This window comes from Lactuca sativa, chromosome 5 (assembly GCF_002870075.4).
Source record: "Lactuca sativa cultivar Salinas chromosome 5, Lsat_Salinas_v11, whole genome shotgun sequence".
In the NCBI taxonomy this organism is placed as follows: Eukaryota; Viridiplantae; Streptophyta; class Magnoliopsida; order Asterales; family Asteraceae; genus Lactuca; species Lactuca sativa.
Genome location: NC_056627.2, coordinates 161,682,908 through 161,706,384, shown reverse-complemented (window position 1 = coordinate 161,706,384; position 23,477 = coordinate 161,682,908). Strand labels below are relative to the sequence as shown.

The following is a 23,477-nucleotide window of genomic DNA, read 5'->3' as shown; positions in this document are numbered from 1 at the left end:
TAATTAGTAGATATAGGACAATGTTGAGTGACTCGTACAAGTGGGAGACCGTTAGAAATAGTGTTCACAGTTACAAGAATTTGTAATATTATATTAATAGTAGGGTCCTTTTGAGTTATATGTAAAGACTGATATAAGCAACAATTGAGAGTTTTTACACCTAGTTTGTTAATTAATTAAGTGTTTAACTAATTAATAGAAACTTTGTAGACTTAAGGTATTTAAGTATAAAGATTTGAGAGTCAAATCTTATTTGGATAATTACTTAGTGATTAAGTAATCATCTCATAAAGACCCTAATCCCTCCCCTATAAATGAAGGACAAAATTGCAAAAATGGTCCATGTGATATGTATTTTTTTTGGGGTTTTAGTCAAAACTCCGACTTTTTTGGATTAGTGGTCCTTTTGAGCTAGTTTTGTTACGTTTTTGGTCCCTCTGAATAATGAAATGGCTGTAATACCCTTGGGGTATTTATTTTCCATTCTCTCTCTCTCTCATGAAGTATGATCCAAAAAATAAAACCACATACAAACACTCATTGCAGCAAAACACATACACTTATTGGGATGAAGAAGTTCCCATTCAGACACACACAATCTGGATACTCAATCAATCTCTAGTGGTTGAACTTCATCTTCTCCTCCATATCCAAAAATCTGGAAATAAAAAACACCCACCATCCTCTCGTCTTCTCAACCACATCTTTTCACCACCCATTCTCACAATCGACGAACCACCCCTTCTCCGGTGATAGTCTGATGGTAAAGCTTGATGCCTTAACCCAAATTCGTCTTAGATATGAAAACATTATCCTACTAATCTGGAGAATAAATGTGCTTCAAACACACACCCATAGACACAATTAGAGACACATACACACCCAAATGTTGGGTCGCTCGAGGAAAAGATGGGTGAGTGATCTGGATCGTATAAGAAGAAGACACACACACACATAACCTTCGACGTCTCTCTTTTCGTCTTTCTTCTTCTCCGTCACAATCCCAAACACCTTGTCGAGTATGGCGTGTTCGAATTGAGAGTGATTCTTCTTCTCCAAAATTGATTTACATTCGGTGGTTCATCGATGTCATGACTATTGTTGAGAACGATGTGTCGAATAACCAGGTGGACTTAAAAGATGCCGATAAGATGGAGTCTTCGATTTTGATTTCGGTGTCAAATGATAACAATCATAGTTTGTGTCTATCTCCGACCAAAACTCATTCTGGAATGAAGACAAACCTGTAAATTGATTTGTGTGTTGTGTTAGGGCATGAAAATGTCGATTCAAAAGCTTCTCCACTGATGAACGTAGTGAACACACATACACCTTCAATATTTTATGTGATTTTGTGTTTGTTTATAGGATATATGAAGAAATAAAAAACACACACATAAGAATGTCAGGATCTGTGAAGCTATGTTAGTGGTGATCAATCGGATTTCGAACAAGATGGCTCTGATTTATGGGATTTTGAATAGGATGGCTTCACAATGGGTTGATGTATCATTGGTTTCAATGGTGTGCTTCACCTGAAGGGGTCGTAAGTGGTGATACAGAACGACGGAAAGATTAGGGAGCAATGAGTTGCAGGTTTAATTGGGTTTTAGCAAGGTTGTCCAGCGAGCATTGATAAGGCGATAATGATGGATTTGGTTACCGACAATCTTGAGCGAAGGAAAATAAGGAATTGATCGATGAAAGGTGATATCTTCAGAAGGGGAAATGGTACCAGACGGAGAGAGAGAGAGAGAGAGAGAGAGAGAGAGAGAGAGAGAGAGAGAGAGAGAGAGAGAGAGAGAGAGAGAGAGCAGGTGGGTCCGCTTCTTGATTTGATTTAACATTTATATTAAAATAAAAGAAAAAAAATAATTAAGTAAATGGAAAAACCAATTAAAAGGGCAAAGTAGTCTTTTAAAGTTTACCAGGGATCAATTTTACAATGAAACTAGCCTAAAATGACCACGAAACCAAAAAACTCATGGTTTAGACTAAAACACCCCCCAAAAATGCATACCACATGGACCATTTTTGCAATTTTGTCTAAAAAAAGTTGTATAATACCGGTTTTATAGAAAGATTTCCAAATGAAAAAGCTTAAAACTAGTTGCCCTATCCCCACTCTCAAAAAACCACAACTACCTTATTTATGCAGCACATGAGGATGGTCTATGCGACGAGTCGGAAAATGCAGAAACCTAATCATCGAGGGTTTAGTGCTTTGAGGTTCATGGTGTTGGTCAAGGTTAGTAAATTGCCTTATTTTGTTGCGACTACGAAAGATGAGTTCTGGTTTGGGATCTTTACATACGTACAATCAACAAAGATTTAAAATCGAAGGCTTCAAGGGTATGATTCCTAACTTTATGTTTTTATTGTTGCTTAAGATTGATGGGACTTGGATCTGCTCTTGAGTTATGGGATTTACTTGAATTGCTTTCGCTATGAGGGGAAATCGTTGATGTATATTGAATGAGAAAGCTGTTGCGTCAATGTCTCATTAGAAATAAACGGCCTTTAACACCTCTCGCCAGAAGCCAACTTAGGAAACAAGATTAATGTTGGCCGACATATGATCCCACTGGACAAAAGAGCACCAAAAAACTAAGTCCCGAAATCGTCGGTTCTTCAGGGTTTTGAATTGATCACGATTTAAAATGCTTTTAAGGAGTTTGCCTTATGACCATAATTGTCGGGACGAGTCATCAGAGTTGTAAGACTCATGACATTTTAAGCACTATATGTTTTCAAACACTTGTTGTCTAAGATAAACTATTGTCTTCAAGCTATTATTATTGTATTATTTACATTTTTATCAAGATACCATAAATCAAATAATAAAATATTATTTTACTATAATCTTATTTTTACTGTCTATCCGAAGAAATTCTATTATCTTATTATATTCTTACTATATATTTCTCTGTCTATGTAAATGTATTAATTTATCTGTAATTTTATGGTATATTCTTTATTTGACATAAAGTTACCTCATTGTAAGATTAAAATTAAAAAAATTGATAAAAATAATTATATAAGATTTACAAAACGGTTACTTTAAGAAAAAAAAATCTTTTTATCTTTTTTTGTTATAAATACATTTTATAAGACATAAAAAATATAACAATATTACAGTAAAATAATGCATCTTGGCCAGACAAAAAATAAACTAAAATTTTACTAATATTTTATTACTAAAGAGCATTTAGCCTAACGGTACTAATGTGTTGGAGAAGTGTCCCACCCCTAAGGGGTTGAGGGTTCAAATACTATTTTGGACAATGAAGTAGTTAGGAGTATTGGTCTATTGGATGTGTATAGGCCTGTCAATCGTGTATTGTTTTGGTTGGTGGATCAAAATACATCAATCCGAACACATACACATTTAACTATACATGTCACAAGCTGGCGGGTTGAAAAACTCAACCCAAACCTGTTTATTTCATGTCATGTTACGGTCCTATTGAGAATTGTCGGGCCTAGGTGTGTATTAGCATTAAAAAATATATATCTTTGACAAAGATAATATAATAAGATAATATCATTTTACGGATAAAAAATACATTGCAATAAAATGCTCTCTTCCACATATAAAATAGATTAAGATAATAAAAAAGAAATAATAAAACAAGATTAATATATAACAAAAAAATAATCATTTTTAAAATAATATTCCAAAAACATTTTCTTCCAATTAAAAAAAAAAGTCACGTGCAATATTCCTGATTTACTTCACTCTCATACAAATAAATAAAGTTAGTAATATATGATCGACAGTTCTTAAATGATATATATAATAAATAAAATAATTAATAATAGGATGTTTGACGTGGAATCATCATAACTTTAATGGATTAGAGAGGCTTTTAACATACGACTCTTTCGTCAACTCCAGGAAAGTTTACACAAGTAAGACGAACAGAACAGTACTCGGTCGGAACTCGGAAGTCATCCAATCACTTCAATTCAGATACAAGGTATAATTACATCCCCAGATTCTTTACGCTTCCATCGTTACATTCTGATATACTGCCGAATTTGCGTTTCAATCGATGTTTTTCTTTTATTATACTCCCGAGTCCCGATGAATACTAAACCCGTGATGCAATTCATTATTTTTTTTCTTTTCGGCATCAATTGATCGAGAATTACATTGAAAACCTGTGGAAAGTTTTGACTTTCATATGGGGCTCATATTTTGGAAAATCGATCACCGCAATTGCTTCATTTGTGCATATTAATGGTGATGTAGGATGCAGATTATTACCACTGCGCAAGTGTTTTTGCTGCTGGTAGTTTCTTTGGAGGTAAATGAATCACGGTTCCTGGTTAAGACTCTGCCAGGTTTGCTTGGTGATCTTCCTTTTACACTCGAAACAGGGTAATGCCCTGTTCTTTGTAATGAAGTTGCATTGATTTAATTTACTCATGTTTCATCTTGTTTTCCTTTCTATCTATTAGAAAACTATACTTTCAATTTTTAAGACATTATGCTCTAAAAATCACCACCATTTTAACATTGCATCTGGACGAGCTTGTTATAACCGGAAAGATTTTTCAAAGTACAATGTCCTTATAGAAAAGTATGGAAGTAAAATGTTATAATAAACAAGTTCATAAATGTATGTTGGTATTTCTCGCAACTAACCCTTTTATATATTGTTGCTGTTGTTGTTATTATTATTATCCATTGTTTAATTAATATGGTAGATATACTAACTCTTAAGACAACAATGTTGTTTAAGTTACGTTGGTGTAGGAGAATCCGATGAGGTGCAACTATTTTACTACTTTGTTGAGTCTGAAGGGAACCCGAAAGACGACCCTCTCATGCTTTGGCTCACAGGAGGGCCTGGTTGTTCTGGTCTTTCTGGCCTATTGTATGAAATAGGTATTTCTTAGATCTAAAGTTGTTATATATATATATATACCAAAACAAATTTTAGTTTTGGAATTTGATAGTGTGTGGGTTATTTACATTAATTCCATACAAAGGGTAAAACGGTCATTTACCATCATTCAAATGGTTCATTGAGTGCAAAAAGGAAACTGCTTGTGTTTGAAGATGACAATGACAAGATTTATCTTTTGGTGGAATAGTCAAACATCATTCCTCTTATGCCTTAAAAGCAATGGAGATAAAAATGGTGTTGTTAATTTTCTCTTATTTCTTGTGTGTGTAATGAGGAGATGAAGAGAGAAGAGAATGAATTCATGCATATAGGAAACATGATAACTACCCTCCTGCATATTCATGTCCATAAACATACTCTTTATTAACTTAATCTGCCAATATTATATATTAATGCCATATTATGTGTATTTCCATCATGAATTTAATTAGGAAGATTTTAATTAACATGTTGCTGCTTGTAGGCCCATTCACTATCAACTATGCGAATTCCACTTTGGAGAAGACAATGCTCGAGATAAACCCTCACAGTTGGACAAAGGTGTAATTTTACTTGATGATTTTCATTTTAAATTTTCCAGTCTTTTTCTTGATGATATAATGAAACGAGTGTTGCAATTTAGGCAGCCAACATAATATTTCTTGATCAACCAGCTGGAACTGGATTCTCGTATGCAAAAACCCCCGAAACTTATATAACAAATGATACATCATCAACAATGCATACTTACCAATTTCTAAGGAAGGTAAGGTGGTCATATATACTCCTGATGAAGTTAAAGGTTTATTTTTCTATTTTTTAAGATATGATCACATATTCACATGTTCAATTTGTGCCCTTGAACATGAAGAAATCTATCTGTTTTAGATTCAAATTAAGATCATTAATGTTTGCTATATTGATATGTCTTTTAAATTAACAGTGGCTTGTGGATCATCCTACATTTCTCAAAAATCCATTGTATATTGGTGCTGATTCCTACACTGGCCTAGTGACACCAATGATTGTTCAGAAAATATATAACGGTATATTCAAAATCCTTTCTATATAAAAGGTTTTCAAAAATACAAGTATACGATTCATTACAATCTTATAATCTTCTTGTGTAGTCTGCTATGTTTCTTTTGACTAAATAATGTCTTTCTTGTTTCCCTCTTTTATAGGTAATGAAGTTGGAGAATGGCCACAAATCAACATCAAAGTACAAATTGAATTTATGTTTTCATTCTCTTTTTACAATTCGAAAATGAACAACAGTTGGTGTGCATGACTTGATTTCAAAAAAGCTTTACCTAAAGTTTTTGATATATGATTTCAAACTTAGGGGTATGTGCTTGGTAATCCTCTAACAGACACAAGTGGTGAGTATAATTCAAGAATACCATTTGCTCATCGTATGGCACTTTTATCAGATTCAATCTACAAGGTATATAACTACACTTGAGTTGACCACTAATACACAAATCATAATTGCAATATGCCCAAAAATTAATTAATTAAGTTGCACATTTTTGTAGTTAACTGAAGATAATTGTCAAGGTGAGCACCTGAATGTTGATCCAAACAACACTCTCTGCATACATTATCTTCAAGTGGTAGATAAGGTGCCTGAGTTAGACTTCAACTTGGATTACATACTACTTGCTAGCTAATAATTTCTCTTCACAGTCTGTATATTTCTGTTTAATTAATGCTTTGTTATTTCGATCTGCAGTGCCTTGAAAGAATTCGCCTGTCCCACGTTTTAGAGCCTTTTTGTGAATCTTCAAATGCCATAAAATCTCATCTCTTCAGGAGGGACTTAAGATCTCTTGACAAAACTTCTGTGGATATTATGTCGTTGCCTCAACTTCAGAAACAATGGTGTCGTGTATTACTCTCTCTGAAAACTTTAATTTTGTCCCTAATAAATTAAAGGTCATTGAGTTTTGTGACTTCATATCAGTCATCTGACACTTAGTTTTAAAATAACCCAATTGTTTTGGTGACATGAAATTTAAAACATCTTACATTGTTATCGCTACAGAAAGTAAATTTTCAGATTGCTGTAGGAATAACACATTTACACTAACGAGTCTAATATATGTGAGTGATCAAAACAAAGATTTAGCAAATTAAATGGCCTTTTTAGATATAGTTGAAAATTGTTTCAATAGAATGAGTGAAAAATATGCAATTTTTTTTTCAGGTATTATGTATTTATATATGTGATACTTACAAGTCTCAGTCATTCTTTCCTTTTATGAATTTTGTCTTCCGTTTACATTTGTGGCAGGATGACAACTATGTGTACTCCTCTATATGGGCCAATAGCAAAGATGTTCGAGAGGCTCTTAACATTCGTGAGGTTTGTAGTTCACAATGCGTTTTTATTAATTTATATTAATCTTGATTATGTAGGATACTAATGATCTCATGATCACCAGGAGTTAAACGAAATCGAGTGGGTGCGATGCAATGAAACCTTGCATTTTCATTTTGATAAGGAACCCGTATCTTACTTTCATAATGTCCCGAGTGTGGTTTCCTATCATCGAAATCTTACTGATAAAAATTGTCGAGCTCTTGTATATAGGTATTACTCTTGATCTATCTCTCTTCCTCCCATTATCTTATACCTATTCCCGTTTTCCTAAAATTAGAGTCCACTTGATCCCAAAGGGAATATAACAATTGATTCTAGGGTTATATATACTTGAAAAAAGGTGAAGGGTTTGAGTCAAAACAACCATAGTGTGGGAATTTCAATTCTAATGTGGATTTAGCTTTCTTGTGGGCATGTCGTATTTGATGAATTTAAAGAAAATCTTTACACTTTCCAGTGGAGATCATGACATGGTTGTTCCGTATATGGCTACAATGAACTGGATTGAATCGCTAAATCTGTTAGCTGTGAATGACTGGAGACCTTGGTTTGTTGATGAACAAGTAGCCGGGTTAGTTGTATTTTCATTGACTTTGCTATTATCAAAAAAATGCTATAAATAGAAGTATTTAGTTTTCTAAAACTATGTTGCTATCTTATTTTGTTGCAGATACACCGTGAAATATTCGAACCATGAATACAGCTTAACCTATGCTACTGTAAAGGTGAGATATATTCCTCAACTCCTCTCACTCGCTGATCCTCTTATCTCATGAAAATGGCACGATTTAACTTACTAAAAAAAACACAACAAAATATAATCTTCAAAGGGTTATTTTTCACATCCAATGAGCATAATGTGATGCAAATCAATGTACATATATAGTGGCCTTCTACGTGGTTGGCATAAAAACCGAGTGCCCACGAAGAGCACAATGTACAATGGACTTGAAAATCCCACGGGGCTGGTGTTATGCAAGTATACTAACTAATAGCCAATACAACAAATTTGTGAACCTAAATTTTGCAATTTCATGAGGCAAAAAAAAAAAAAACATGTTATGATCATGATGGTTGACTTTTTTTTTTTGTGTTGTTAAAGGGAGGAGGTCACACAGCTCCAGAGTACAAACCTAAAGAATGCTTAAGCATGCTTATGAGGTGGCTTGCTAAGGACGCTCTCTAAATAACAATCATATAGTTGATGTTTATTTCTTCCATTGTATACACAACTACTCAATCTTCAACTGTAATGTATATCTATATTAAATTTGTTTATCATACAATTATTCTTATTAAATGATTGACACGAACACTTTCAAAAATTGATGTAGTTTGTATATAGTCCTACAATGATAACACTCCCCACATTGGTTAAGAATTTGAGTTGTGTTTTCTTTAAAATAAATATTAAGTAGTTTTAACTTGATTTCAAGAATATTAGGTAACTAGTTGTGATTTGAGCACATTACAAATGATATCAAGAGTAGTGTTGGAACTTTGTAGTTGTTTTAGTGATTAGAAGTTACTACTTGCAAGGAGATATTTTAGTTCTTTTATACCATTTTGTTAGTCTAGAGATTAAATATAATATATGATTGTTTTTTTAAGGAAAATTTTCATTAATGTCTCTATATTCCAACTTCAATGGTGATGTTCAACAATAGTAATACTTTTGTTTATTCCAACTTGTTACAACCTTACAACCATTCTTGGGCATATGCTAATCACTTCTCGGACCAACACAGTTGACGAGGCTATGTCATTCCTAGAACTGACCATACATCCCCAAGCCTACTTGTGATGTTCAACAATCATAATACTTTTGTTTTGTCCTAGTGGCACTGATTTTAGTATGAATGCAGGTATGTATACTTAGTTAAATATTTTATTATTTAAAAGTATCAACTCTTGGTCAGAGTATATTCATCCTGTTGTGTTTATTGTTTGTATATCTTTTATAGGTTGATATACTCAATTCACTATAAACAACGCTCTGATACCAATCTGTCACACCCTAAAACCGGAACGGCGGAAACGTTCTGGGGCGGAGGACGTCATGTACAGTATCACAACAATGCATAATAGTAAACAAGCAACAACATCATCCTTTGCATTAATAGTATAATTTAATAAAAGTGTTCTCTATATAGCTTTAATACACCAAAAATGAATAAACAAAAATGAAGACGAGTCTGGAAGCTGCTCTGTCTTCTCAAAAACTTGCCATCGATACCTGTCTACTGATGACCTGAGAATACAAGTTATTTTGAAAGAGTTTATCAGCATAAAAGTTGGTGAGTTCATAAGTATTTTAGTATCATTTGTTTGTATGAGTTTGAAGCAAATGTTTGTAAAAGTGTAATGTAAATGTTTGTACTTCCTAGAAAATCCTATATATTCTACTAAAGTGTAGTCTTCTACCAAGACCCGACTGTTCTGTATTTTTGTTCTCTTATAAACGTATGAGTTTTCCCAAGTGTAACTACCATTATCAAAATATAGTTTACATTATTGTTTATGTGAGAAGATCACAAACTAAATGCAATATGGAAAATAATGTAGTACTGTAGTATTGTATATAGTGACTACTGTTGTACTAACTACCTTAAATCAATTATTAATTAAGGTAAGATGTGATATGTTGTAACCATAATAATTGCCTAGTGGAAACACGACGCTATAATACGTCGAGCAGTAATGACATTCGTCACCCGTAGACCTGCAGGTCCCACTGTAGCTAGCAGCAACGTGTAGGATGGTCAGTCCAGTATAGATCTATACACAAATTCACACTCTCCCTCTAGGAGACTCTGGTTACAAAACGAGCCACAACAGTGATTCCGTGCCTTGAAGTAGTGGCTCACATTAATGTTATAGTATTCTTGTATATGTATAGTATGCTCTGTCAGTATAGTGTATAGTATGTTCTCTTAGTTTCTCATAATAGTATGTTCTCTTAGTTTCTCATAATAGTATGTCCTCTTAGTTTCTCATTATAGTAAGTATGTATTGACTCATGAATGAACTAGTGAGTAGTATACCTCTAGACTATACCTATTATAGTTTCCTAGTAATGTTGTTTGAATGACTGAGTAAGTTTATACACCTTTGTTACCCTAAGGTGTTGGAACTGAGGTAAAAAGCTTTTATATCTACACACATATACATAATATATAACTAAGGATCAAACGACACTCGGACAAACAACAGGGTACTCTAAGTCCACAACCAAACAAGAAACAGGAAATAAAGTGAGTTATCAGTCCTAAGTCCTTCCAACCTTATTTATATAACTATATATGTATAGACATGGTTTTAACAATATATAAGTTTAAAAGAGTTTCAAGGAAAGGTTTAGCATATAAAACAAGTTTGATAAAGAGTTTAGTATGTAAAAGAGTTTGATAACATGTTTTGAAATAGATTTGAGTGATAAACATTTTGAAGTATATGAAATTCATATGTTTGATAGTTATAAATCACATGTGATTGATTTAATAACTATAATGTTCAACTTGTATCCCCCCTGTAAAAGCATTTAATATCATTTAAAAAGTAGATTAAGGGGTATGAACTCACCTGTAGTGAGTGGTTTGGAAGAAAGTGTGGTATAGGATGCTAGGTGTCAAGTGAAGACTTGAGCACACACACGGATCCTATTTAGCATATAATGACACATATATGTATATAATTAGTGTATAAAAAACTAATCATGAAAGGTAACACCCTATTAGACTAGGAAATCCTAAGATTGAAGTACTACAATCACATATGATTGCATACTAAGGGTGTACGACCACACTAAGGAGTTTATAGCCAAAATGATATGTCCAATGGAGTTCACGGCCATGGGATTTACGGCCCTATGTGTTTACGGCCGTAAACTCATGCTATTTTGTGCATAAGGGTGTTTTAAAGGGCTTTCAAGCATTGAGGAAGGGTTCTAGGTTCCATGTTTAGCCTTAGGAGGGTTTAAGGTCACAAATGCACCCCCTATCAAGCGTTTACGGCCAAGGGAGATGCTCTTGGCCGTAAACTCTTGTTGTTCATGGGAAAGGCTTGTTTTCAAGGTGTATAAGATGATACTTACGATTTTGAAGCTTAGAAGAGTAGATTCCAGCCCAAAGAACTAATGTGTTCTTGATGTTCTTGAGGATCTTGAAGATCTAGACGCAAAAGATGAAATTCATGGATGAATTCAAAGGTGATTCAAGAATAAGAGATGTATTAACACATAGATGGAAGGAACCACTTACATTTTGCAGGTTTTGTACCAAAATCCTATGATACTTGAGAGAGTTTTCGAGTTCCAAGCCTTGAAAATGGAAAAAGTGAAGAAAATGGCCCAAGCTTCATACTTATAGGCTAGAGTTTACGGACACCATGAGTTTATGGACGTAAACTCATGGGTCCTACCCGTAAACTCCTCATTTGAGGGTTTATGGCTTGTTTGATGGTTTGGAACTTTAGTTGACCCATCCTAACACTTGATCTTTTGATGTACTAGGATTAGAATGCTCAAACAGACTCTAAATAGTGCTAAAAGTTAGTAGAAATAAATCTAACTTTAACTAAAATGAATGGTTTTTCAAGATAGAAATTTCAGGTTGTCACATCATCCCCCCGTTAGAGAGAATTTCGTCCCAAAATTAGAGTTTAAGCAATTAAGAAGTTACACATAACTAAGCGAAAAGATGAGGATATTTCAATTTCATTTGATCCTCGCGCTCCCAAGTGAATTCAGGCCCTCGCTTGACATTCCAGCGAACTTTCACTATCGGGATACGACTTTGCTTCGTTTGATTGACCTCTCGGTCCATGATCTCTACAGGTTCTTCCACGAAATTGAGGCTCTCGTTGATATCGATCTCGTCGAGTGGGATCAGAAGAGTCTCTTCGGATAGACACTTTTTCAAGTTCGAGACGTGGAAAGTAGAATGTACATTACTAAGTTCGCGGGGTAGGTGGAGTTTGTAAGCTACAGGGTCGATTCTAGCGAGAATCTTGAAAGGCCCTAGGTATCTTGGATTTAGCTTACCACGCTTACCGAAGCGTATCAAGCCCTTCCAGGGGTGAGACCTTCAAAAGAATACGGTCGCCAACCTAGAACTCTAAAGGTTTCCTTCATTTGTCTGCGTAGTTTTTCTGTCAGTCTCTAGAGGCTTTCAATCATTCACGAATCTGAACGATCTTCTCTGTCGTTTCCCGAATGATCTCTAGACCTATGAGAGTGATGTCAGGAACTCGTCCTTTAGCTAACTGGGTGTCACCCACTTCAGCCCAACACATAGGGGATCTGCACTTTCGACCATAGAGGGCTTTCAATGGAGCAACCTTTATGCTCGTGTGATAACTATTGTTGTAGGAAAACTCGATAAGGGTTAAATGAGTATCCCATGCCTTCCCGAAGTCGATCAAATAGGCTCGCAACATATCTTCCAAGGTTTGGATAGTTCTCTCACTTTGTCCATCGATCTGTGGATGGTAGGCTGTACTCATGTCCAGCCTTGTTCCTAGGGAAATTTGTAGCGACTGCCAGAACCTTGAAGTGAATCTACTATCTCTGTCGGAGATAATGGATATAGGAACAGCATGCAGTTGTACTATCTCCCTAATGTATGTTCTTGTGAGTTTCTCCATCTTATCAGTTTCTTTGATGGGCAGGAAGTGTGCGGACTTTGTTAACCTGTCAACGATCACCCAAATGGTATCGAGACCACCCGTTGTCTTGGGCAACTTGGTTATGAAGTCCATGGTGATCCGCTCCCACTTCCATTCCGGTATCTCTGGTTGTAGTATTAAACATGACGGTTTCTGGTATTCGACCTTAACCTTGGCGCAAGTAAGGCATTTACTCACGAAGGTAGCAATCTCTACTTTTATGTTAGGCCACCGGTATAACTTTTTAAGATCCAGATACATTTTATCTGAACCTGGGTGGACGGAATATTGAGTGTTGTGTGCTTCTATCATGACCAAGTCTCTGAAGCCACCGTGTTTTGGTGTCCAGATCCGGTCCATGAGATATAAGGCTCTGCCACCCTTGACTTCCATGTTCTTATCCATCCCTCTCAGGGATTCGCCCGCCGCATTTTGAGGTTTCAAGGCTTTGAGTTGAGCCTCCTTAACCATTGAGGGTCCAACGAGCTACGGGACTGCAGGGTCCCGCTGAGACATATCGACCAGAGGGTCGTATTATAGCCTCGAGTGGCGTATATGTTGTATGCGGTATTTTGGGGGAACTCACTAAGCATTTATGATTACCGTTGTTGTGTTATGTGTTTCAAGTACTAGTGATGAGCGCGGGAAGGCGCTGACATGATTCGTACACACACACGCATTGGAGTTTATGTTTGAGATTCTGGGGAGATGTTTTGTGATGATAACATTTGATACAATATGTTTTGACATTATGAGAAAATGTATGTTTTAAAAATGAAAATTTGTTTTGAAAATTTACGTTGTTACAGAGAGAGAGAGAGAGAGAGAGAGAGTAAATTACTGAAATCGTCCCTGTGGTTTGGTCACAACTGCACATTTGGTCCCTAACTTTTTTTTTGCACTCGGATCGTCTCCGTGGTTTGATTTTGTTGCGTTTTCGTCCCTATGGTTTGGTAAAAAAATGCATGTTTGGTCCCTAACTTTATGTATGTAAGGGACGAAAAATGCAACAAAATCAAACCACATGGACGAAAATTAAAATGAAGAAGAGTAAACTTACAGGGAAGGGAAGCAACCAGAGTCGTATGTGCAGCAGCAATCAAATTAAGGCAAAATGCAACAATCAAATTAAGACAAACATTGAAAATGAAACAATTAAGTTATTAACAGAATTTTTAACACATGAGTTAGAAAAAGGAAAAGATATAACAAAAAGTATGAATCATCCTATAATTTTACACTTGGAGAAAATTGGACTTATAGGAGAAGATATTACAAAATCAAAAGTTAATTATATTTGTAAATTTAAATTAAAAAATCCTGATATTACAATAAGAACAGCAAACATAGAATATAATCCTTTAGATAAAGAAGAATTTAAAAAACAGATACCAGAAATGATAGAACAGGGATTAATTAGAAAATCGGAAAGTCCACATAGATCAGCAGCTTTTATAGTAAGAAATCATTCTGAAATAAAAAGAGGAAAAACTCGAATAGTTTATAATTATAAAAGACTAAATGACAATACAGAAGATGATGGTTACAATATACCTAATAAAGACTCTTTAATAAACTTGATACAAAAGAAAAAAGTTTTTAGCAAATTTGATTTAAAATCTGGATACAATCAATTACAGCTTGATGAAAACTTTAAATCATGGACAGCATTTACATGTTCTGAAGGACAATATGAATGGAATGTTTTAAGTTTTGGGCTTAAAAATGCCCCATCTATATTTCAAAGGTTTATGGACAGTATCTTTCTGAAATATGATTTTTGTTTAGTATATATTGATGATATTTTGGTTGCCAGTGAAACAGTACAGGAACATGAGAAGCATTTACAGAAAATATTTGAAGAAATAAAAAGGAATGGTATTGTTATTTCTAAAAGAAAAATGGAATTGTTTAAAAGAAAAATATCGTTTCTTGGTTTAGAAATAGGAAATGGAAAAATTGAATTACAAAGTCATATATCGACAAAAATTTTAGAATTCCCAGAGAAGTTTGAAAATCTAAAACAGATACAAGATTTTTTAGGATTGGTTAATTATACGCGAAAGTTTATTCCTAATCTTTCAAAATTAGTGGGACCATTATATAGTAAAACAACAAAAAATGGACAAAGACATTTTAACCAAGAAGACATTAAATTAGTTAAAGTAATTAAAGAAGTAGTTAAAAATATTAAATCATTAGAATTACCATTAGTTACTGATTACATAATAATAGAAGTTGATGGATGCAAAGAAGGATGAGGAGCCGTTCTCCTTTGCAAATCCGATACTCATATGCTAGTGGAAGCTTTAATAAGACAGGAATGAATTGGACTTCTATAGACTACGAAATACAAGCTTTAATAAATGCTTTAGAAAAATTTAAAATATTTTTACATAAAGAATTTACAGTTAGAACAGATTGTGAAGCTATAGTTCGTTTTATTAAAAATGATCAAAGTAAGAAATTAAATAGGACACGATGGATTAATTTACAAAATACGATACAAGGAAGTGGATATAAGATAAATTTTGAGCACATAAAAGGAGAAAATAATGGAATAGCTGACATGCTATCCCGAAATATTAACAAATTATTTTCTGCAGATGGATAGTCGAAACAAAGGAAAGAGCAAATTAATACAGCCTACATAGCAAAAAAGGAGTTCCTCTTCTATGAGCATTTCCTCAGAAGAAGATAGAAACGCAACATCAACAGAAAAATTGTTGGATTCAGCAATAAAAACAGAATATCTGCATAAACCCATACAACAGAACTCGATTCCTTATATGGAAATAGCGAGTATTACACATAATAATAACTTTTTGCAAGGATCTAGACCACAATCTCAAAACATTCAACATTCACATTATTGGACAGGACCTTCAAAAAATACACAATATACACAGAACATAGAAGCCGTTATAGCATTTGGTAACTGCACTTTACCAATTTGCTTCGATGAACGTAAAAAGTTTAGACCCATAATCGGGGTAAACTTGATAGAAGACCAACAATGTTTGCTAGACAAATTATGGCATATTCAGACAGTTCCACAGGCTTCATCATTTAAAGTTCAAATTCTCAATGCCTTAAGTTTTTTACTTTCATAAACAATCACCATTGACTCCTGAAAAACAAATAAAGAAGTTTACACATTATGTTGTCATCAGGGGCACTAAAGTTGGAATTTTTAATAATTGGGCAACAGTCATAAAATATATACAGTGTCAAAATCCCCTTTACAAGGGATGTCTTAGTTTCCAAGAAGCTATGAATATTGCTCAAGAACATTTTGGGTTAAACAGTTTTTTCATAGAACCCGAACAGGTGAAAACATTTTCAGAAATAGCAAAAACTAGTCCAGAGCAAATGATCAAAGCTCAGGAGGAAATTATTGCAAAGTTACAACAACAACTTATCCAATCTGGAAAAGATACACAGCATATACAAAGCCAGATTGAAAACAATATTTTGAGACAAAAAATAAAATTTCTTGAAGCAAAAAATGTACAACTTATACAAAGGAATGAGAAAAAAGATGAGAAATTAAAAACAGCAATATACAGAAATTATGAATGCTTTAAAGCTCGCATTTTAGATCTCCCTTGGAGACAAACGTTGAGACCAGTACTTGATCAGTTCAAAGAATTTGAGCAAATGGTATCTCAAAAAATTTGTATAGAATTTCCAGCAATTCTATATAAATTACAGCAGAAGATTGTACAGATTGCTTTTCAAGAAATCAATTATAAAGGAGTTATAGTAATCCAAAGATTGAATGATGAAGGAGAAGATACTCACTTACTCCTGTTACAGATAAACCTAAAGACTACAGATATGCCAGAAGAACAGATAATTAATTTTTATCACAATGGAATGATAGATTACTTAGAATTCTGCCTGAATAGCAGCACATAAAGTCTTCTTAATAAGTTAGGAGAAAAATTTATTTTAACAGCCGGAAGCATCGCCTCTCACAGCATCAGTCCAATTATTGGGTGCAAAATTTTTTCTTCTTTTCCAGCAGCAGATGAACATACATACAGACCCGCTAGAAAAAGGATCTCCATCACCCAAAGAACAGTACAACATGGCTATCTTAAAAAGTTATCATGCAAACAAGAAATAAATTTTGGGACTCTACAGAATCTTTCGAACGAAGATATATGCACAGCTCAAAAAACACCTTTACTGCCTGCAAGTTTTCGTTGGGAAAATTATAAACTCCTAGCAGAAGGACACTACTTACAAATTTGGTCTCATCAAAACTGGCATATGCTCTTGCCATTCAGCGGCGAAGGAGATACACTATTGAGACTAGAAGATATCATAAACAGTGAAGAACAGGTTGACACAGAACCAGGATCACCGGTTTCTATTGATAATACTCATCGGGATTTTTAGCAGATAATGTTTTTTCAACAAGGGATACAAAGTGATAAGTTTGAACAAATTTAAGGGCCATTTGAGAAAAATGACAAGACGTAACAATTTCAAGGGCTATTTATGAAATTATAAGTTGTCGTATAGAATTATTATTTTCGACTTTTAGAAATGTGCTTTTACTTTATTTGGTGTGTGGTCTTTTCCTACTTTATGTAATGTCATGTTTTGTCTGTCAATTATTTAAGTGTAAATATTACGCAACCCTTTCCTATATAAAGGATTGTAATCGATTGTAAAAATCATCGAATTCTCATACAAATAAAAAATTATGTTGTTATTTCCCTCATGTCTCTCTAAACACTCTCTTTCCGATTCTCTTAGCCTATCTCTTATGTTCCTAATTATTTCAAGCACTTAATATTATATCCCTTATACATAAAAAAAAGAAGCTGCTGCTGCACATACGACTCTGGTTGCTTCCCTTCCCTGTAAGTTTACTCTTCTTCATTTTAATTTTTGTTCATATTGTTTTTATGGTTTAACGGTAAACCCGGAAAAACCGCCATACCCCCTTATTTGGTATCAGAGCATGGAACGTTCTATGATCTAAAAGACTGAGACAAGCTCGATTTTTCTGGCAGCATGTTTTGCTTAATACCATTTTTATATGTCGAGAACTCTCTTAGGTGAAGATTATGGGATTGTTTTATGTTTTAATATAATTTAAGGAGATATGATAGTTTTGTTTGGGTTGTATAATTTAAAGTTATGTAACACTAAGATTTTGTAAAAAATTATATTTTATGTCAAGGGATATAAGAAAATCTTAATAAAGAACTAAAGGAATATAAGATTTAGCTAAGGGATAGGAATTTTAATAATCATTGATCCATCAAAAAATTGTCTCGACCTTAAACAATACAATTCAACCAACTTTAAAAAACTAGACTTCTTAAATCTTGTGTAACAACGTAAATTTTCAAACAAATTTTTCATTTCAAAATAAAGTATTTTGATTCAAAACAAGGCATAAAACATTCCAAGTTTCATGTCAGAATACAAATCATATAAATCCCAAGATCACAAAACATCTATCAGTGTGTACAGATCACGCCGGCGCCTTCCCACGGTCCTCGCTAGTACCTGAAACACATACATAACAACTGTAAGCATAAATGCTTAGTGAGTTCCCCAAAATACAACTTACGCACATACGCCTTTCCAGGCCCTGACCTTCCGGTCCATGTGTCTCAGGGGACTTCCGTCCCTGCTGAGTAAACCTTCCGGTCCTACCCACGCCAACCTTACGGTCCAGATTACACGCCTTCCGGCCCATAACATAATGCCTTCCGGCCCACATAACGTAATTCCTTCCGGCCCACATAAACATACATAGCACGCATAACAATTATCTTATCACATATAGCACATATATCACATATCATATCCGACCTTCCGGTCACACAGTCAAACCTTTCCGGGTACGGTATAGTGAGAAGACTCACCTCGGAAATATCGAAAGCTAGCAAATCCCGAAGTCACTCGTGCTCGATCCGCCGAGCTACAATCTCCCTATAACATCATACATCTCTTATTAACACTTTTATCTTCTAAGTTTGACTATCCCTAAGAAGTCAAACATAGGTCAACTTTGGTCAATGGTCAACGGTCAACTTGACCGGACTCGGCGAGTGCTAGGGCGACTCGGCGAGTCTAGACGTCCTCACCAATTCTCTAAGATTCCCTTTCTACACGTCGAGTATCTCCCCTGACTCGACGAGTTCCTCCTGGAAGAATCGCGGGGCCACTCCGACTCAACTCGCCGAGTCTGAAGAACAACTCGGCGAGTCCCAGTTCGACTCAGACCATTCTAAGGCAAACTTCAAGCTACTCGCCGAGTCTGTTCATCGGACTCGTCGAGTCCATGCCATGCAACCGCTCAAACTGCTTTCTAAGGTCAGATCTGCTCCGGCAATTCATAGGTCTGGCCTTCCTAGACTGGTTCATCACGTAAAGTCCTTATTTCGGTGCTCATGATACACCCCATGACTCATAATTGACGTTTTAACCTAAGGCATAAGGATTCCAATCCAAAACCTCCATTGATTCCCGAAATGCTCAGGCATGGGACATTCTGGACGTCCAAGGGTCCCAATATAGGGTTCCAATCGCTTGGGGGACTAAGGAAACACTCAATCTAGCCACAAAAGGGTTCAATAAACCCTAAATCCATATACACATCAACATAGAAGAATGCAACTCGAAAATATTACCTGAATAACGTTGCTCTGTGTCCCCAATCCTCAGAATGTGGTTTCTCTTGTTGTTCCCTTAACCAAGCCTCCTCCTCCTTGCAAAATAACACTTCCAAGATCAATAATGGTCTTCTACCTTGCTCCAGATGCTCACAATCGAATTAGGGTTTCTCTCAAAGGACTAGGATGAACAATGACGGCCATAAGGCCCCTTATATATGTCCCAAACCTGGACGGTTAGGGTTTCGCTAAACAGCGCAGACTCGCCGAGTCCATATCCGGACTCGTCGAGTCCAGTCGCGAACCCGCGACCAGATCCGCGATCCTACTCGGCGAGTCTGAGCTCCAACTCGCCGAGTCCCCTCTTAAAACACCCAAAAATCATAAATATAATGATACCTGGAATTCCGGGCTGTTACAACTCTCCCCTACTAGGACTAGACTTCGTCCTCGAAGTCTCACTCTGAAAATAGCTCCGGATGCTGCTCCCGCATCTCACGTTCCGGCTCCCAGGTCATTTCCGATCCCTTCCGGTGCTGCCACTGAACTAACACCAGAGGTATCTCCTTATTCCTCAGAACCTTGAACTTCCGATCTCTGATGGCCACTGGTCTCTCGGCATAAGTCAGGCTCGCATCCGCCTGAATGTCCTCTAATGGAACTACTGCCGACTCATCGGCTATACACTTTCTCAATTGCGACACATGAAAAGTGTCGTGGATCTGTCTCAATTCCGTTGGCAACTCCAAACGGTAGGCCACCCGTCCTACCCTCGCAATCACACGAAAAGGCCCAATATACCGGGGCCCCAACTTGCCCCTCTTCCTGAATCGAATCACTCCTTTCCGAGGAGAGACCTTCAGGAGTACGAAGTCGCCGACCTGAAACTCAAGCTCGGACCGGCGTCTGTCTGCATAACTTTTCTGTCGGCTCTGGGCGGTCAATAACCTCTGTCTAACCTGCTGAATCTGCTCTGTCGTCTGAAGCACGATCTCTGTACTGCCCATCACTCTCTGTCCCACCTCTCCCCAACAAATGGGGGTCCGACATCTCCTACCATACAATAGCTCAAAGGGCGGCATACCGATGCTCGAATGATGGCTGTTGTTGTAGGAAAACTCCGCCAAGGGCAAATACACATCCCAACTACCCCCAAAATCCAACACACACGCCCGAAGCATGTCCTCGAGCGTCTGAATCGTCCTCTCACTCTGACCGTCTGTCTGGGGATGATATGCGGTACTAAAATGCAATCTAGTACCCAACTCCTCATGAAATTTCTTCCAGAACCTAGAAGTGAAGCGCACATCATGGTCTGAAACAATCGAGATCGGCACCCCATGCCGAGATACCACTTCTCTCACATATATATCTGCCAACTTCTCCGCTGAAGAACTCTCACTGATGGCAAGGAAGTGAGCGCTCTTCGTCAACCTATCCACAATCACCCAAATTGCATCAACTCCTCTGGCAGTCCTCGGCAATTTGGTGATGAAATCCATAGTGATCTGTTCCCACTTCCATTCGGGAACCTCCAATGGCTGCAACTTGCCATGCGGCCTCTGGTGCTCGGCCTTAACCCTGCGGCAGGTCAAGCACCTCTCAACGAACCATGCGACGTCCCTCTTCATACAGGGCCACCAATATTCTTTCCTCAAATCCAAATACATCTTCGTAGCCCCCGGATGGATCGAAAACCTCGACCGATGAGCCTCTTCCATCAAAGTAATACGCGTACCACCCACGAACGGTACCCAAATCCGACCCTGAAACGTCATAAGCCCTCGTCCATCCGTAACGAACTCTGAAACCAAACCAACGACCCGCTCTCTCTTCTGCATCTCTGGTCGCACAGCCTCGACCTGTGCCCCACGAATAGCATCCAATACTGGAGCTATCACAGTCAATCTCAAACATACATCTCGCAGTGGATTGCTCTCCGCCCTGCGGCTCAATGCATCGGCTACCATATTAGCCTTGCCCGGGTGGTACATGATCTCACAATCATAATCCTTGACCACATCCAACCACCTCCTCTGACGCATATTTAGGTTGGGCTGATCCATCAAATACTTCAAGCTCTTATGGTCCGTGTATATCGTACATCGAACCCCATACAAGTAGTGACGGCAAATCTTGAGAGCGAACACTACTGCCCCCAACTCTAAATCATGCATGGGATATCTCGACTCATGAGGCTTCAGCTGCCTCGACGCATAAGCTATCACATGACCCCTCTGCATCAACACTGCACCCAGCCCCAAAATCGATGCATCGCAATATACTACAAAATCCTCCATCCCTTCCGGGAGAGCTAATACCGGGTCTTCGCACAACCTTTGGCGAAGTGTCTCAAAGGAGGTCTGCTGCTCGGGACCCCATGAGAATGCAACCCCCTTTCGGGTCAATCTAGTAAGTGGAACTGCAATTCTGGAGAAGTCCTTAATAAATCTCCGATAATACCCTGCCAATCCAAGGAAACTCCTGATCTCAGAGGGTGACTTCGGCACCTCCCAACTCATCACCGCCTCAACCTTGGCCGGATCGACCAATATCCCTTCCTGATTAACAACATGTCCTAGGAATTGGACCTCCCGCAACCAGAAGTCACACTTGGAGAACTTTGCATAAAGCTTCTCCGATCTCAAAACCTCAAGGACCTCCCTCAAATGCTCCTCATGCTGCTCTCTAGATCTCGAATACACTAGAATATCATCGATAAATACAATCACTGACCGATCCAACATCGGCCTGCATACCCTGTTCATGTGATCCATGAACACAGCCAGGGCATTGGTGAACCCGAAAGGCATCACCACAAACTCATAATGCCCATATCGCGTCCTAAACGCTGTCTTCTGGACGTCCTCATCCCGCACTCTCACCTGATGGTACCCCGACCTCAGATCGATCTTGGAAAACCAAGATGCTCCCTGCAACTGATCGAATAAATCATCGATCCTCGGTAACGGGTAACGGTTCTTGACCGTCAACTTGTTCAACTCCCGGTAATCAATGCACATCCGGTGTGAACCATCCTTCTTCTTGACGAACAGAATAGGTGCTCCCCACGGCGAGCTGCTCGGCCGAATGAATCCCTTCCCCAGCAACTCCTGAAGCTGCGAGGACAACTCTTGCATCTCTGGAGGTGCAAGACGATAAGGCACCTTAGCGATAGGCGTGGCCCCCGGAACCAGATCGATACCAAACTCTACTTGTCTCACAGGAGGTACTCCCGGCAGCTCCTCGGGGAAAACATCTGGAAACTCATGCACCACTGGGACCTCCTCAACTGATCTCGGTCTCTCGGAAACCTCCCGCGTATCCATCACATACGCCACAAAACCCTTACAGCCCTGCTGTAGACACTGCCTCGCCCTAGCGGCCGAACAAAAAGCTGATCCCGAACGGGTACCCTCGTCGTACACCGAAAGAACTCCCCCACTAGGGTCTCGTATAGTCACCAGCTGACGCTCACAGTCGATGACGGCGCCGAATCGGCTCAACCAGTCCATGCCCACAATGACACAGACATCACCCATCGCAATAGGAATCAGATCAATCGGAAACTCAACCCCGAAAATCTCTAACACACATCCCCGGAGAACCTCCGTGGCACAAATCACTCTCTCGTCAGCAATAGAAACTCTCAGAGGCCGACTCAACGACTCATGACTAACGCTGATATGCTGACTAAAAGCCAAAGATACAAAGGACCGACTCGCACCCGAGTCAAATAACACTAAAGCAGGCACAGAGTTCACAAGGAAAGTACCTACGCATATCCTAACATAAACATAACATCTCGACATCAAAATAAATACATGAAATAAAGCATACCTGCCACAACATCGGGCGCAACGCGGACCTCCTCCGCAGTCAGCTGAA

The 23,477-nt window shown here is 37.4% G+C and overlaps 1 protein-coding gene across 1 annotated transcript; it reads left to right on the top strand.

Annotated features, from left to right (window-relative positions):
* The first annotated feature begins 3,831 nt into the window (after nucleotides 1-3,831).
* LOC111891884 (serine carboxypeptidase-like 13) lies at nucleotides 3,832-8,606 on the top strand. The gene is made up of 15 exons (XM_023887948.2): nucleotides 3,832-3,980; nucleotides 4,256-4,384; nucleotides 4,749-4,894; nucleotides 5,380-5,456; nucleotides 5,539-5,661; nucleotides 5,839-5,941; nucleotides 6,080-6,117; nucleotides 6,241-6,342; nucleotides 6,434-6,520; nucleotides 6,631-6,786; nucleotides 7,192-7,263; nucleotides 7,343-7,491; nucleotides 7,739-7,852; nucleotides 7,952-8,006; nucleotides 8,384-8,606. The coding sequence occupies exons 2-15, from the start codon at nucleotides 4,257-4,259 to the stop codon at nucleotides 8,465-8,467; spliced, it is 1,434 nt and encodes a 477-aa protein (XP_023743716.1). The 5' UTR covers nucleotides 3,832-3,980; nucleotide 4,256; the 3' UTR covers nucleotides 8,468-8,606.
* The last annotated feature ends 14,871 nt before the right edge of the window (nucleotides 8,607-23,477 follow it).

Excerpts from the sequence above, each read along its gene's own strand:
- LOC111891884 (XM_023887948.2), top strand. The coding sequence starts at position 4,257 with ATGCAGATTATTACCACTGCGCAAGTGTTTTTGCTGCTGGTAGTTTCT. Across the intron at positions 5,942-6,079 it reads TGTTCAGAAAATATATAACG|GTAATGAAGTTGGAGAATGG; the intron begins GTATATTCAAAA and ends CCTCTTTTATAG. Across the intron at positions 6,118-6,240 it reads GGCCACAAATCAACATCAAA|GGGTATGTGCTTGGTAATCC; the intron begins GTACAAATTGAA and ends TTTCAAACTTAG.